General features: G+C 44.6%; 1 protein-coding gene across 1 annotated transcript in view; it reads left to right on the top strand.

The window, feature by feature from the left end:
* LOC137300372 (glutamate receptor ionotropic, NMDA 1) overlaps positions 1 to 17,414 on the top strand; it is a 223,097-nt gene that overhangs the window by 2,980 nt on the left and 202,703 nt on the right. The window contains exon 2 of the mRNA XM_067969456.1: positions 16,337 to 16,471. Coding sequence (XP_067825557.1) covers positions 16,337 to 16,471 — 135 coding nt within the window. The remainder of the gene's footprint in view (positions 1 to 16,336; positions 16,472 to 17,414) is intronic.

Here is a 17,414-nt window from a genome sequence, read left to right as displayed (position 1 = left end):
TACTGAGTCCCTTGGCAGGAGAGAGAGGAAAGGAGTCTTGTTGTCTCTTGGGACATCTTCAGGCTTGGCTATAAATAACTAGTGCTGTGCTTTGGCTCTGAGCGATGGCAGGAGGTAATTAATCTCAGCATGTGTGTTGTGTGAGGAGAGGGCGTCAGGACAGCTCCCATTCCTGCTTCATGTAGATATGTATGGGAAGTGTGAGTCCTTCCTGGAGCCAACCTGTGCTTCCAATTGGACACAAGGATACAAGCTGCCATTAATCTGAGTGATGTACTGACCAAACACTGCAGTGTGATCCTCTTTTGACCCCATGTCGTACGTTTTACAGCAGCCCATTCCAGCTCGCTCTGTATCTGAGAGTCCTGCTCCATGTTTTACAGCAGCCCATTCCAGCTCGCTCTGTATCTGAGAGTCCTGCTCCATGTTTTACAGCAGCCCATTCCAGCTCGCTCTGTATCTGGCAGTCCCGGTCCACAGTTTATAGCAGACCTGCCTAGTTCAGTTCAGTTACGTATTTACACACGTAGTGATGTTATTTTCGGATTACCCCACACACACTCTGATCTGCTCATGTTCTGAGTAAATGGTCTTCCCATTAACTGATACCCGGAGTGCGCCTCCCAGAGTCCACCTCCACGTTTACTGTGTGCTGAATCTGATCTAATTACGTATTAACATACATTAACATATATTAAGCACACACACACACCCACACGCACATCAGATTGAATACAATCACATGCTACTAACTACAGGCACACACACACGTACATACATTCTTATGTACCAACAAATGCTACATATACACAGATACATGCAACTGCAGGATACGTGGTCTGACCCCTTGTTACCAGCGAGGGTTAAATCCTACAATGACTATTGCCACACTCTGTGTGGTAGTTACTGTGTCACTTACTAACTGATGGTACTACCATTAGAAAGAATACTGTGAAATCTGAAATAAAAACAGAAAATGCTGGAAATACCCCAGAAATTTAGCCAGCGTTTGAGAGAACAAAGCCGGGTAAGGTTTGGCTCTTCATCAAAACATTCACCTGTCTTTTCTCTTTTCAGATTCTGACTAACCAACTGTGCATTTCCAGCTGTTTCTGTGTTTATTTGAGAAGTGCTGATACTATTTAATTTCTTGAACTTGCCTGTACCTCTGAGACAACCCTCCAGTGCGGCAGAGGACAGAGGGCTAGACAGAGGCAATCGCAACACTGTGTCCTAGAATCAACTGGAGGGAACAGCTGGCCAGGAAGACTCGGTCTAATGGGAATTTGATTCTTAGTTGTATATTGAGCGTGTTCTAGAGCTGATTCAGGGGAGAGTAGGTTTACGTGTTGAGAGCTGGTCCTTAGACTCACAGCAATGGTGACTCTCGGACAGTTGATTTTGAGGAGTGCTGGTTCATGTATTGATTGGTGATCTTTCACTGTACAGTAGGGCTCTGGGAGAGATGATGAAGGGAGTGCTGGTTGACATACTGAGGGCTAATCCCTCACTGCACAGCAGATGTGTCTCTGGGAGAATTGTAGGATGATAGGGGCCTTTTCAGGCCAGGCTCCTCTTTCCCTCTGACTCTCCGCATCTTTCATTGTGAGCTACTCCCAGCTGATTGTATTAGTGGCCTGTATTAGTGGCCTGTATTAAATGCTGCTTTCAGCAAACCACATTACAAAGTGTTTTACTGCAATCTTCTAAATCTGCAATCTGAGCCATAATATCAGGGTATAACTTAGTTAGTGCTGCTGATGTAGTGCAAACCACCCCATCCAGACTTACGAATGTGCAGCAACACACAGACACGAACACAAAGGAAAATCAAGTCAAGAAAAGGCCAATTTGGCTCATTGGATATCATCCCTGATACCCCAACTCTCCCACCGGAGCTCATCCCTCTAGTACCCAAACTGTCCATCGCAACCCACCCCTCTAGTACCTGGACCCTCCCATCACAGCCCATCCCTCTGATACCCGGACCCTCCCATCACAGCCCATCCCTCTGATATCACAACCCATCCCTCTGATACCCGGACCCTCCCATCACAGCCCATCTCTCTGATACCCGGACCCTCCCATCGCAACCCATCCCTCTGATACCCTAACCCTCCCGTCACAGCCCACCCTCTGGTACCCTTACTCTCCCATCACAACCCATCCCTCCGGTCCCAAACTCTCCCATCACAGCCCATCCCTCTAGTCTCGAACTCTCCCATCACAGCCCATCCCTCTGATACCCTAACTCTCCCATCACAGCCCATCCCTCTGATACCCTAACTCTCCCATCACAGCCCATCCCTCTGATACCCTAACTCTCCCATCACAGCCCATCCCTCTGGTACCCGAACTCTCCCATGACAGTCCATCCCTCTGATACCCTAACTCTCCCATCACAGCCCATCCCTCTGATACCCTAACTCTCCTGTCAAAGCCCATCCCTCTGGTACCCTAACTCTTCCACATTTGCATCCTCTTTCATTTTGAAGATTTCTAATGACTTTGGCTCCAGGACTTTACCTGGTAGATTATTCTAAACGTTTCTCATTCTTTGAGTAAATATTTTATTTTAAATTTACTGGCCTTGCTTTCCTGGCTTACTTTGCAGTAACATTCTTGATTACTTTATCCATTTGTTTTTAATATTCGTGGCTTCCCTTATCTATTCCACTTACATAGAAATACATAGAAGTTACAAGGAAACAGGCCATTTGGCCCAACCAGCCCATGTTGGTGTTTACCTTCCTCCTGAGCAAGTAGTCCTACTCACATTTACCTATCCTGTTTCCATACCCCTTCATCCACCTATCCAATCTAATCTTCAATGTTGACATAGTTTTGGCCTCAACCACTAACCCTGGAAGTGAATTCCACAGCTTCACAACTCTCTGTAAAGAAGTTTCTCCTGTTCTCTCTTACATTTAATCTTGTATCTGTGGCCCCTCGTTCTTGACTCCTCGACAACTGGGAACAATCTGCTTCTATATGTTCCATCCCTTCATAATTTTAAACACTACCATCATATCACCCTGTAATCTTTGTACATTTTTCAAGTCTTTCTTTGTATTTGTATTTGCTATCCCTCTAGTACCCAAACTGTCCATCGCAACCCACCCCTCTAGTACCTGGACCACAGGCTGCATCCTAGTGAATCAGTGTTGTACCCTCTCTAAATATCCTTGATATAGTGTGGAGCCCAATACTGCACACGGTCCTCTTACTGAGGTCTTAAGGTTTTATATGGGCTCATCATTACCTCTTAGCTTTTATATTCTATACCTCTTGTGATAAAGCCTAGAATCCCATTAGCTTCTTTTACAGCCTTATCAACCTGAGGGGATGTGTTTAATGTCCTGTGAACCTGCAGCCCCCAAATCCCTCTGCTCCCCTGCCACCCCAAACCTACTCCCATTCACAGTATCGTTACTGCTTGTATTTTTTTTACCAAAATGCCACCACCTCACACTTACTGGTATTGAATTCCATCTGCCAATTTTTAGCCCATTCCCCCATCTTATCAACATCCCTCTGCAGCTTCATTTGATCTTCTAAGGCATCATCTGCAAAATTCAACACCACTCCCTCTCGGCCTATATCCAAATCATTGAACCCTGTGGGATTCCACTAGCCATTTCCAAACACTCTGAAAATCTGCCCTTAACTCCTACTTTCTGTTTTCTCCTTATAACCAATTTTTAATCCAGTTTGCTATCTTCCCCCTAGTTCCATACCCTTTAATATCCTCCAGTAATCTATCGTGTGGTGCCTTGTCAGAGGTTCTCCTGAAGTCCATGTACACAATAGCCACTGTATTTCCCCATCTACCATATATGTTACCTCCTCAAAGAATTCTATGAATTCCAAACTGTCTACATCTACTTTCTCTTTATCTAACTGCGTGCTAATTTCAATTTAAATTATAGACTCTAGGTGAACTCAGAGGCTTCATCATCTGAAACTTGAGCTTATTCATTTAGCACAATCCTTCCTTTTATTGTAAACTTGCTGCTGGGTAGCATGTACTACAAGTATTACAACTCTAGTTGCTTCAGAGGGGTCGGATAATATCAGCCAGCCCAAACCCCTATAAGGCTAACTACATCATTCACAAATAACATCATTTACAGAAATAAACAATATTGGTGAGAGATTGAAGACTACAATAAAATAGGAGTCGTGAGACTAAATCCAAGGCGTTAATCAAAACAAAGCAGTCAAACAAGAACGTCTGGTCAATCTATTTTCTATACTTTGAATAAAAAGAACTTCACCCCTGCCCCCCCCCCCCCCCCACCCCAGACGTTCCTTCCTCTTTAAAGTATTTCTATATTGTATCATAATATCTTAGAGGAAGGAAAATGTTGGGGGAGGAGTTCTTGAGGTGGCAGTTCTCCTCCAGCTGTTTAAATATAGCTTCCTTTGTTTTACCTGTTATTCACAAGATAGTTACGGATAAGGAAGGCCATTCGGCCCATCTTAGTTAATCTATCAAGATTCTGAAGTCCTACCCATTTCAGCATCTGATTGTTTCTTAAATGATTCCAGGGTTACCTCTCCACCACCCTTCCTGGGAGTTTATTCCACACACTGACTACTCTTTGTGTAAAGAAGAATTTCCTGACGCCAGTCCTAAATTTACCTTTTACTGGTTTGAGTCTATGTCCTCTTGTGCTACTATAATTTAACTTAAAAGTAATATTCCCAGTTAACCTTTTCCATACTATTTACTATCTTATATCCCTCAATTGGATCGCCTCTCATCCTGAAAAGCCCAAATTTCTCTAGTCTTTTCTCATAACTCAGTCCTTTGACAGTAGGGACCAGCTGTGGCTCTTCTCTGAACTATCTCCTGTGCTTAAATGTCTCCCTTGTGTGTTGGTGACTCTGGATGCGGTCTGACCAAAGCCCTGTACAGTTTGGTACAACTTTCTCTGACTTATATTCTACCATTTTGACTATGTAGTTCAACTATTTTTGTTGGCTTTGTTGATTGCTGCTTTACATTGCTTGGACTTGCTGAGTGTTGAGTTAACTAAGACTCCTGGGTCTTCATCTTCATCTATTTCAACACCATTCCTGCAATATTTGTATCACTTATTTTTTTCCTCCAATGTCCATTACTTTACAGTTGTCTGCATTAAATGTCATCTGCCATTGTCCAACTGTTTACATATTTTATCCAACTTATTCTGTTATTTCTGAGCTGCCTTCTCTAATTCCACTCCCCTTCCTGGTTTGGTATCATCTGTAAATTTGACTAAATTGAATTGAGTTTCTGAATCCAGGTCACTTACGTAAATTAGACAGTAGGGTCCCAACACCGAGACTTGGACCACTCTACTTAGTATTCCCCCTTACCCTGACATAACTCCTTTGAAGAGTAATCATTGTTTTTTAGCCTTCAGCCAATTTGTTATCCATTCCCAGGTGTACCCTGAGTCTCTACAGCTTTGAGTTTAACTAACAGTCTTTCATGTGGAACTTGGTCAAAAGCCTTTTGGAAGTTTAGGGCTTATCACAGTCCACTCAGGCTGTCACTTCCTTTATGGAAAACTATAGGTTGGTCAAGCTGGGTCTTCCAATCCATTCTGACTGCGGTTTGTGTTGTTATTATTATATCGATGATCCTCATATTTACTCCTGATAATCGATTCCATTATTTTACATAGAATGTAGGTAAGACTAATGGGTCTATGGTTGCTTGTCTCTGCTTTGTTTCCCCTTTTGACTATAGGCACCATGTTAGCCTTGTTGATGTTAGGCCAATGTGTAGTTTCTTGGGCCAAAGTTGTTGCCTGTTTTATACTTAAGTACTGGGTTTGCTGCTTCCAGTCCGACTGAACTTTTCCTGTACCCAATGACTTCTTCATAACCACATCATACAAGCCAACCATCAGCATTTCACTCTGACAGTCAGAGTTGTGAACCTGCTGCCAACTTGTCAGAGGAAAAATGGGTTCAGGAGGAAATGTAGAGCTGAAAGAGTTTGCAGGGATCGGGCGGGGCAAGGGCCTGGAGAGATTTGAAGATGAGGATGAAGGCAGCATGAATACAAAATTAGTTAAGTGACAGGAAACAGAGAGTAGTGGTGAACGGTTGTTTTTCGTACAGGAGGAAGGTATACAGGGGTCATTGTTAGAAGTACTGCTTTTTTTGGTATGTATTAATGACTTGGGCTTGGGTGTACAGGACACAATTTCAAAATTTGCTGATGACACAAAACTAGGAAGTCCAGCAAAGTGTGAGGAGGATAGTGATAGACTTCAAGAGGACATAGACAAGCTGGTGGAATGGGCGGACTCATGGTAGATGAAATTTAAGGCAGAGAAGTGCAAAGTATTACATTTTAGCAGGAAGAATGAGGAGAAGCAATATAAACTAAATGGTACAATTCTAAAAGGAATGGAGAGATCTGGGGGTATATGTGCACAAACCTTTGAAGGTGGCAAGACAGGTTGAGAAAGCGGTTAAAAAAGCATACGGGATCCTGGGCTTTATAAATAGAGGCAGAGAATACAAAAGCAAGGAAGTTATGATGAACCTTTATAAAACACTGGGTCGGCTACAACTGGAGTATTGTGTCCAATTCTGGGCACTGCATTTTAGGAAGGATGCGAAGGCTTTAGAGAGGGTACAGAAGAGATTTACTAGAATGGTTCCAGGGATGAGGGACTTCAGTTACTTGAATCGACTGGAGAAGCTAGGGTTGTCCTCCCTAGAGCAGAGAAGATTAAGAGGAGATTTGATAGAAATGTTCAAAATCATATCATAGAATCATAGAAGTTACAACATGGAAACAGGCCCTTCAGCCCAACATGTCCATGTCGCCCAGTTTATACCACTAAGCTAGTCCCAATTGCCTGCACTTGGCCCATATCCCTCTATACCCATCTTACCCATGTAACTGTCCAAATGCTTTTTAAAAGACAAAATTGTACCCGCCTCTACTACTGCCTCTGGCAGCTCGTTCCAGACACTCACCACCCTTTGAGTGAAAAAATTGCCCCTCTGGACCCTTTTGTATCTCTCCCCTCTCACCTTAAATCTATGTCCCCTCGTTATAGACTCCCCTACCTTTGGGAAAAGATTTTGACTATCGACCTTATCTATGCCCCTCATTATTTTATAGACTTCTATAAGATCACCCCTTAACCTCCTACTCTCCAGGGAAAAAAGTCCCAGTCTATCCAACCTCTCCCTATAAGTCAAACCATCAAGTCCCGATAGCATCCTAGTAAATCTTTTCTGCACTCTTTCTAGTTTAATAATATCCTTTCTATAATAGGGTGACCAGAACTGTACACAGTATTCCAAGTGTGGCCTTACTAATGTCTTGTACAACTTCAACAAGACATCCCAACTCCTGTATTCAATGTTCTGACCAATGAAACCAAGCATGCTGAATGCCTTCTTCACCACCCTATCCACCTGTGACTCCACTTTCAAGGAGCTATGAACCTGTACTCCCAGATCTCTTTGTTCTATAACTCTCCCCAACGCCCTACCATTAACGGAGTAGGTCCTGGCCCGATTCGATCTCCCAAAATGCATCACCTCACATTTATCTAAATTAAACTCCATCTGCCATTCATCGGCCCACTGGCCCAATTTATCAAGATCCCGTTGCAATCCTAGATAACCTTCTTCACTGTCCACAATGCCACCAACCTTGGTGTCATCTGCAAACTTACTAACCATGCCTCCTAAATTCTCATCCAAATCATTAATATAAATAACAAATAACAGCAGACCCAGCACCGATCCCTGAGGCACACCGCTGGACACAGGCCTCCAGTTTGAAAAACAACCCTCTACAACCACCTTCTGTCGTCAAGCCAATTTTGTATCCAATTGGCTACCTCACCTTGGATCCCGTGAGATTTAACCTTACGTAACAACCTACCATGCGGTACCTTGTCAAAGGCTTTGCTGAAGTCCATGTAGACCACGTCTACTGCACAGCCCTCATCTATCTTCTTGGTTACCCCTTCAAAAAACTCAATCAAATTCGTGAGACATGATTTTCCTCTCACAAAACCATGCTGACTGTTCCTAATCAGTCCCTGCCTCTCCAAATGCCTGTAGATCCTGTCTCTCAGAATACCCTCTAACAACTTACCCACTACAGATGTCAGGCTCACCGGTCTGTAGTTCCCAGGCTTCTCCCTGCCGCCCTTCTTAAACAAAGGCACAACATTTGCTACCCTCCAATCTTCAGGCACCTCACCTGCAGCTGTCGATGATTCAAATATCTCTGCTAGGGGACCCGCAATTTCCTCCCTAACCTCCCATAACGTCCTGGGATACATTTCATCAGGTCCCGGAGATTTATCTACCTTGATGCGCGTTAAGACTTCCAGCACCTCCCTCTCTGTAATATATACACTCCTCAAGACATCACTATTTATTTCCCCAAGTTCCCTAACATCCATGCCTTTCTCAACCGTAAATACCGATGTGAAATATTCATTTAGGATCTCACCCATCTCTTGTGGTTCCGCACATAGATGACCTTGTTGATCCTTAAGAGGCCCTACTCTCTCCCCAGTTACTCTTTTGCCCTTTATGTATTTGTAGAAGCTCTTTGGATTCTCCTTTGCCTTATCTGCCAAAGCAATCTCATGTCCCCTTTTTGCCCTCCTGATTTCTCTCTTAACTCTACTCCGGCAATCTCTATACTCTTCAAGGGATCCACTTGATCCCAGCTGCCTATGCATGTCATATGCCTCCTTCTTCTTTTTGACTAGGGCCTCAATCTCCCGAGTCATCCAAGGTTCCCTACTTCTACCAGCCTTGCCCTTCACTTTATAAGGAATGTGCTTACCCTGAACCCTGGTTAACACACTTTTGAAAGCCTCCCACTTACCAGATGTCCCTTTGCCTGCCAACAGACTCTCCCAATCAACTTCTGAAAGTTCCTGTCTAATACCATCAAAATTGGCCTTTCCCCAATTTAGAATTTTAACTTTTGGGCCAGACCTATCATTCTCCATAGCTATCTTAAAACTAATGGAATTATAATCACTGGTCCCAAAGTGATCCCTCACTAACACTTCTGTCACCTGCCCTTCCTTATTTCCTTATGAAGGGTTTGGATAAAGTAAATAGAGAAACTGACCCCATTGGCGGAAGGGGCGGGAACCAGACGATACAGGTTTAAGCTGATTAGCAAAAGAACCAAAGGTGACATGAGGAAAAACATTTTTTCTGCAGTGAGTAGTTATGATCTGGAATGCTCTGCGTGAAAGGGTGGTGGAAGCAGATTCAATCGTGGCTTTCAAAAAGGAACTGGATAAATACTAGAAGGGAAATAATTTGCAGGGCTACGGGGAAAGAGCGGGACTAACTGGATTAGTCTTACAAAGAGCTGACACATGTTCGATGGGCTGAGTGGCCTCCTTTTGTGCTGTAACCATTCTATGATTCTGTGATTCTGAACTTAATCCATTGGGGATTGGGGAGCCAACGTAGTTCAGCAGAGAGGGGAGTGATGAGCAGACAGGACTTGGTGTGAGGCAGGATACATGCGACAGTGTTGGGACAAGTTATATTTCTGGATATTAGCGGAACGGAGGTCAGCGGAGATGGGTTGAGATAGGGACAAAAGTGGAACCAAGTGGCCTGGAGATGGATAGGATGTGGGATTAAAAGTTTCGCTCAGGTTGAATTGTACGCCCAGGTTGCAGTTAGTTCGTGAGGGAGTGGCCAGGAAGCGGGATGGAATCAGTGACCAGAGAGAGGAGCTTGTCGTAGGGCTGAGGAAGATGGATTCTGTCTTCCCGATGCTGAGCTGGAAGAAGTTGTAACTTATCCAGTACTTGATGTCAGACAGGCAGCCTGGCAATGTGGAGGAAGAGGAGGAGATTAGCATGGTGAACGATGGTGAATGCTATGGAAAAGTCAAGGAGGTTGGAGAGAGATAATGCAGCCGCACAACCAGTGCCCATTCAGTGCTGTGAGAAGAGGGCAAGCTGGACTGAAGGCCTTCGAATAGGGAGTTTTGGGCGAAATGGGTATTGAGCTGGGAGGCAATGATGTGCTTGAGGACCTTAGAGAGTAAAGGGAGGTTGGAGATGAGACAGGATGAGCAGGGGATCACGAAGGGGAGTTGAGTAGTCAGGAGTTGATTGGGAAGGGGATGAATGGTGGGGTCTCAAGGATGACATGAGCTTGTAGAGGGCTGGGGGGTGGGGGTGAGTGAGAAACTGCAAGAGAGTGAAGAGTTGGTGGGAGAGTGGGGAGGTTGGTGGCAGGAGAAAGAGACGGGGGTGGTTGCATGGATGGTCTCTGTTTTGGAGATGAAGAAATCCATGAGCTCCTCGCGTTTTGTGTTTGAAGTGAGGGTGGACGGACAGCGAGAGAGGTTTATGGTGACTTTTGGTCATGGAGCAAAGGAGCCTGGACTTGCCCTTGCTCTGGACTAATGGGCAGGTTTGGCTGAGGGAGGGAAGCAAAGTGGTGCTTGATGCAGTCAAGCTGGGTCTGGCGATTGATGACGAAGGCAGTTGTGATCCAGGTACGCTTGAGTTTGCACCCCTCTGACTTGAGGGAGTGAAGATGTGGGGCTGTATCAGGGGTGCGACAGGGAGGAAGACAATAATTGATTTTCTAAGAACAAGGACATCCAAGGCAGAGATGAGGAAACTGTTGAGCAGGTTGACTGGAGCAAAATGTATCAGAAAAACTATTTCCTCTGGTGGGGGAATCCAGAACAAGAGGGCATAGTCTTAAAATTAGAGCTAGGCCGTTCAGGAGGGAAATCAGGAAGCACTTTTCCATACAAAATAGCAGGAATCAGTGCCTGGCTGGGGGGGGGTGGGGGGGGGGGGGTGAGGGGCCGGGGGCTGGGAACAGGATTTCGGGCAGCAGGAGGCCCTCACCAGGCACCGGTGGGAAGGGTAAGTTGTGAGGAGAGGGTGGGTCTCCGAGGTGATCACGATCAGGGGAGTCAGGGAAGCAGGAAAGGGAGGCCCAAGGCTTCCTTGTGAGACCTGGAGGAGCCCCCCTTGTCTCAGGAGGAAACATAAAAAAATTAAAAACTTACCTTCCTGGGCCTCTTGTGGTCTTCGACTTGACTGGGATGACACCACTGCTTCCCTCCCCCCCCACCCCCCGACCCCGGCCTCAAGTTAAAATCGCAGACCGGGCCCCAATGACATCATTGAGGCCCAATCTGCATATTTAAAGAGGACCCGCCGACTTGGGGATGAGTGTCCTGCCACCTGTAGTTTAAAATTGCAGTCAGTCGGATGGGGGGCAGGAAAGGAGTGGGTAAGTTTCTCCACTTTATTTTAACTGCTACCAAACCCCTCCCCCTGCCCCTCCCTCCCCCACTGTATTGATTCCACCAGGTGAGGGGTGTTAAAATCCAGGCCAGAGAATATAATAATTTTTAAAAAGTCAGCATGGATTTGTACATAGACCTTATTAAATTCTTTTGAAGAAATAACAGAAAGAGTAGACAAGAGCAATGCAGTGGGTGTGATGTACATGCAGTTTCAGCATGCCTTCGATAAGGTGTCACATAAGAGATTCGTGTTTTTTTTTATTCGTTCACGGGATGTGGGCGTCGCTGGCGAGGCCGGCATTTATTGCCCATCCCTAATTGCCCTTGAGAAGGTGGTGGTGAGCCGCCTTCTTGAACCGCTGCAGTCCGTGTGGTGACGGTTCTCCCACAGTGCTGTTAGGAAGGGAGTTCCAGGATTTTGACCCAGCGACGATGAAGGAACAGCGATATATTTCCAAGTCGGGATGGTGTGTGACTTGGAGGGGAACGTGCAGGTGGTGCTGTTCCCATGCGCCTATTGCTCTTGTCCTTCTAGGTGGTAGAGGTCGCGGGTTTGGGAGGTGCTGTCGAAGAAGCCTTGGCGAGTTGCTGCAGTGCATCCTGTGGATGGTGCACACTGCAGCCACAGTGCGCCGGTGGTGAAGGGAGTGAATGTTTAGGGTGGTGGATGGGGTGCCAATCAAGCAGGCTGCTTTATCTTGGATGGTGTCGAGCTTCTTGAGTGTTGTTGGAGCTGCACTCATCCAAGCAAGTGGTGAGTATTCCATCACACTCCTGACTTGTGCCTTGTAGATGGTGGAAAGGCTTTGGGGAGTCAGGAGGTGAGTCACTCGCCGCAGAATACCCAGCCTCTGACCTGCTCTTGTAGCCACAGTATTTATATGGCTGGTCCAGTTCAGTTTCTGGTCAATGGTGACCCCCAGGATGTTGATGGTGGGGGATTCGGCGATGGTAATGCCGTTGAATGTCAAGGGGAGGTGGTTAGACTTTCTCTTGTTGGAGATGTTCATTGCCTGGCACTTATCTGGCGCGAATGTTACTTGCCACTTATGAACCCAAGCCTGGATGTTGTCCAGGTCTTGCTGCATGCAGGCTCGGACTGCTTCATTATCTGAGGGGTTGCGAATGGAACTGAACACTGTGCAGTCATCAGCGAACATCCCCATTTCTGACCTTATGATGGAGGGAAGGTCATTGATGAAGCAGCTGAAGATGGTTGGGCCTAGGACACTGCCCTGAGGAACTCCTGCAGCAATGCCCTGGGGCTGAGATGATTGGCCTCCAACAACCACTACCATCTTCCTTTGTGCTAGGTATGACTCCAGCCACTGGAGAGTTTTCCCCCTGATTCCCATTGACTTCAATTTTACTAGGGCTCCTTGGTGCCACACTCGGTCAAATGCTGCCTTGATGTCAAGGGCAGTCACTCTCACCTCACCTCTGGAATTCAGCTCTTTTGTCCATGTTTGGACCAAGGCTGTAATGAGGTCTGGAGCCGAGTGGTCCTGGCGGAACCCAAACTGAGCATCGGTGAGCAGGTTATTGGTGAGTAAGTGCCGCTTGATAGCACTGTCGACGACACCTTCCATCACTTTGCTGATGATTGAGAGTAGACTGATGGGGCGGTAATTGGCCGGATTGGATTTGTCCTGCGTTTTGTGGACAGGACATACCTGGGCAATTTTCCACATTGTCGGGTAGATGCCAGTGTTGTAGCTGTACTGGAACAGCTTGGCTAGAGGCGCAGCTAGTTCTGGAGCACAAGTCTTCAGCACTACAGCTGGGATGCTGTCGGGGCCCATAGCCTTTGCTGTATCCAGTGCACTCAGCCGTTTCTTGATATCACGTGGAGTGAATCGAATTGGCCGAAGACTGGCTTCCGTGATGGTGGGGATATCGGGAGGAGGCTGAGATGGATCATCCACTCGGCACTTCTGGCTGAAGATGGTTGCAAACGCTTCAGCCTTGTCTTTTGCACTCACGTGCTGGACTCCGCCATCATTGAGAATGGGGATGTTTGCAGAGCCTCCTCCTCCTGTTATTTGTTTAATTGTCCACCACCATTCACATCATGATGTGTGGAGTCAAGGGCAATGTTCCCTCTCATTTTTTTCGGCCATGTGCGGAATGAATTTGGGTTTGTGCATCGATATAAAGGCTGCGTGCGCCACCGTACAAAAAAATCACAACTTTAAATAGAACGTCTTTTTAGAAAACATTATTCAGGGTAAATAACAAACAGAACAAATGTACAAAATAATGGATAATTGTAACAATTTAATGTTATATTGACTGATAAATTTATATAATTTATGAAATGGGTTTCTTAAATTGCACTAGGATTGAGCAGATCAGTCTTGTTATATTTTATTAAAAATTATCTGATGGGAACAATTCCAATCAGCTTTTTGTTGAATCAGCTTCGTGACTCTGATTCAAACAGAAATAAATCATGTGCAATCGGAATTTTTAAATTGAGTCAGAAATACAAAACAGCTGTCAAATCAGTCAGTGTAAATTTGGGGATAGGGAACAGTTTAATTAAAGATTTCCGCCCCTCCCCCCATTGAATCCTCAGCAGGGTTTAAAAAATTATTGTCTTCCAGTTGTACATCCTGCAGGTCTCATTAGTTTTGGCTGCCTCTGTGTAACCCAGGGAGCAGTTTGGTCATGAAGAACCTGAACTGAGGGAGGCAACAGACAAAGATAAAAAGAGACAATCCTTGGGGCAACTGAGGGCTTTTGGATAGCAGTTGTATAAAACAATTTAAATCAACTTCATTGTTTTGATTACAATGTGCCAATGTGATTGGAAAGTATATTTTAGCACAATTATAGAAGGATCTTTAATAACAGAATTACACATGATCTGTGTCAGAATTACTTAATTTGTAAATATGAAATATGGAAATTGATAAATAATTATTGCACTATGCCGGGTAATTTGGGTTAATTTGTAGTTCACTTCAGAAGCTAACGTCAAATAGGATGGTGACAAAAACTGTTAATTGCACTAATCATAGACTCCCTCCAATGTTATTTGCTACCAATGCCTTAAATATGTTTGTCTTTAGACTAAAGTAACAATGCTCCACAATTCACACGAGGTGAAAAGCTTTCATTTAATTGAACACATCTCACTGAATCTTTACTGAATCCTCGTGTGCTGAGGTTTTCTGATTGGAAACTCAAATCAGTTATATCATGAAGGGATGGAAATGTGTATATATAAACATTTACATTATTTATCCAATATATATATAAATAAATATATATAAACTTTTACATTTTTTTTCAAATTCGTATATATTTTTATATAATATATAAACTTTTACACTATTTCTTCTATACATATAAACTGTTACACTATTTCTTTATTATATTATATATACATTTACACTTTGTCCTATATATATATATATATATATCAGTATACTATTTGTGGAGACCGGTCTCTGAGCAGCTGTACCACTGACCTACACTAGATGCCGACATCTGCAGTACAACACTCCCATCCAACCTAACTTTACCCGCCCTTGCTGCAAAGTGATTGGTAGCTGATGTCGCCTCAGCAGCATCTCCACCAGAGCGCGCAGGTTTGGTACGCGGACGGAACGATGACGGGCGAGGCACACAAAACTGCCGCACAGCCGCACACGCACACAGCTTGGGGGGAACAGGGGCCAGGTAGCAGAATAGATTGAACAATGGCTACAAACAGAAAACAGAGGGTAGGAGTTAAGGGAAGTTTCTCGGATTGTCGAGAAGTGGGAAGTGGTGTCCCTCAGGGATCTGTGCTGGGCCCACTGTTGTTCACCATTTACAGAAATGATTTGGACTCAGGAATTGGAAGTGTGGTGTTGCAATTTGCAGATGATACCAAATTGGGGAGTGGAGCTAATAATATGGAGGACTGCACCAAAATACAGGAAGGTATAAACAGGCTGGCAAAGTGGGCGGATAAATGGTCAATAAAATTCAATTTTAATAGGAGGTCACTTATTCCTTAAAATGTAAGAAACTAAATGTGGTAGAGGAACAAAGAGATCCAGGAATATAGAAACATAAATCACAAAAAGTAGCAAAACACATTGATAAGGACATGATGAGTACAAACACAGTACTGGTGTTAATTCTTAGAGGAATAGATTACACTAGCGGGGAGGTAATGTTGAATTTATATGGCACCTTGGTTAGACCACACTTGGAGCACTGTGTGCAGTTCTGGTCTCCATATTACAAAAAGGATATAGAAACACTGGAGAAAGTGAAAAAAAGATTTACAAGAATGTTACTGGAATTGAGGGGATGCAACTGTCCAGAAAGATTCAACAGGCTGGGACTCTTTTCTCTGGAAAAGAAAAGATGAAGAGGAGACCTTATAGAGGTTTTCAAAATCATGAAGGGGTTTGATAGGGTGGATGTGCAGGAGCTATCTTATGTGTATACCCCCTTGTTCTGGACTCACCCACAAGTAGAAACAGTCACTGACAGATCAAATAAAGAATTTAGAAGGAAATTCTTTACACATGGAGTGGTTGAAGCAGATAACATTGTTGCATTTAAGGGGAGGCTTGAATCAAACATGAGAGAGAAGGGAATAGAGAGATACGGCGGTGGGGGGGGGGGGTGCAGGTAGGAAGAGGGAATTAGAGTAGGAGGAGGCTCGTGTGGAGTATAATCTCTGGCAATAGACCAGTTGGGCCAAATGGCTTGTTTCTGTGCTGTAGATTCTATGTAATTCTAGGTAGTCTTGAGTGAGGGGGGTGGGGGGGAGGGGAAAGTGCTAGCACTGAATGGGAGAAGGGGGGTGGTGGGATCGGAGAGAGTACCAGTATGGGCAAGGGTGGGGGAAAGGAGAATGTTATTATTAACTGGGAGGAGAATGTGAAGAAATGGGGTGTTGGATGGGAACCAGAGGCCCTGAAATCATGATTCCTGTTCCAACTCCTTGCCCATTGGGGTCTGGGTTAAACGTTCTGTGATGTTGAAGGAGTCTCAGTTCTCGGGTGTTTTCACATCTCTCTGTGGTTTCTTTCCCAGGTGTATGCGATATTGGTGAGTCACCCTCCTGGTCCCAGTGACCACCTCACCCCAACTCCTGTATCCTACACCGCCGGCTTCTACCGAATCCCTGTGATTGGCTTGACGACACGCATGTCAATATATTCTGACAAGGTAAGGAATACCCAATCAATCTGGGCGACTCGGCCTATCATTCAGTGTCTTGAAGTGGAAATAGTCAAGACAGAATCCGAGAATCCCGCCTTGTTTGTTTTTAATCTTTGTTGCAAGTTTCTGTTGATAGCTGAACATCAAATGTAAATTGCATGCATTACACGTGGGTAGACTCTACCTGATTCTCAGAACTATGCTGGCCTCGCCAGTGACGCCTACATCCCATGAGCAAATTTTAAAAAAACTATCTGCACGTGGCTGAAGAGATTCTCCAAAATGGCTATTTCCATGTTATATACAGGACTGATAAAGCTTCCTATTCTGACTCTTCAGTCTCCATTACTCTCAGATCACATTCTGGGGAGGATCTTCAAATACCTCTCACAAGAGAAAGCTTTCATCTGCTAGGCAATCCTTCCCTCACCACTACCTTTAACCTCTCTCTTCGTGTCACAACCTTTCTTGCCCCTCTCTGTTTTATCAATGCAATTGTGATCAGTGCTCCTCTGCACTTTACCTCTCTTATTTCTCATAAGCTGCAAATACACCAGTTAACTCATTCCTCCTTCTCCACCCAATTTCCTCAATATCCAAGATTCTACATGTAAATCACCTGAAACCTTCGATTAGGTTGCAGCTTGTGGCTTACTCTCTGGTATGTGTTACTCCATACAGAAACCTCCCACACCCCTTAATTAGTTTTAAGATTGTGACTTGACTCTTTGGTTTCAGTTCAATGCATTAACCATACATCCCGTCAATTGGATTCTCGTAACGCGTTCACCATATACAGAAATGATTTGGACTCAGGAATCGGAAGTGTGGTGTTGCAATTTGGTAACTTGTTCCTGGATATCCATTTATATAATCCAGGCTTCTCTCCCAAACTCTTTACTTCTGCTTCCTACAGAAAATTGCTTCCATGAAATCCCAGTGTTGTTTA

Source organism: Heptranchias perlo, chromosome 31 (genome assembly GCF_035084215.1).
Source record: "Heptranchias perlo isolate sHepPer1 chromosome 31, sHepPer1.hap1, whole genome shotgun sequence".
Taxonomy (NCBI): domain Eukaryota; kingdom Metazoa; phylum Chordata; class Chondrichthyes; order Hexanchiformes; family Hexanchidae; genus Heptranchias; species Heptranchias perlo.
The sequence above is the reverse complement of the archived record's forward strand: the minus strand, read 5'-3'. Positions and strand labels throughout refer to the sequence as shown.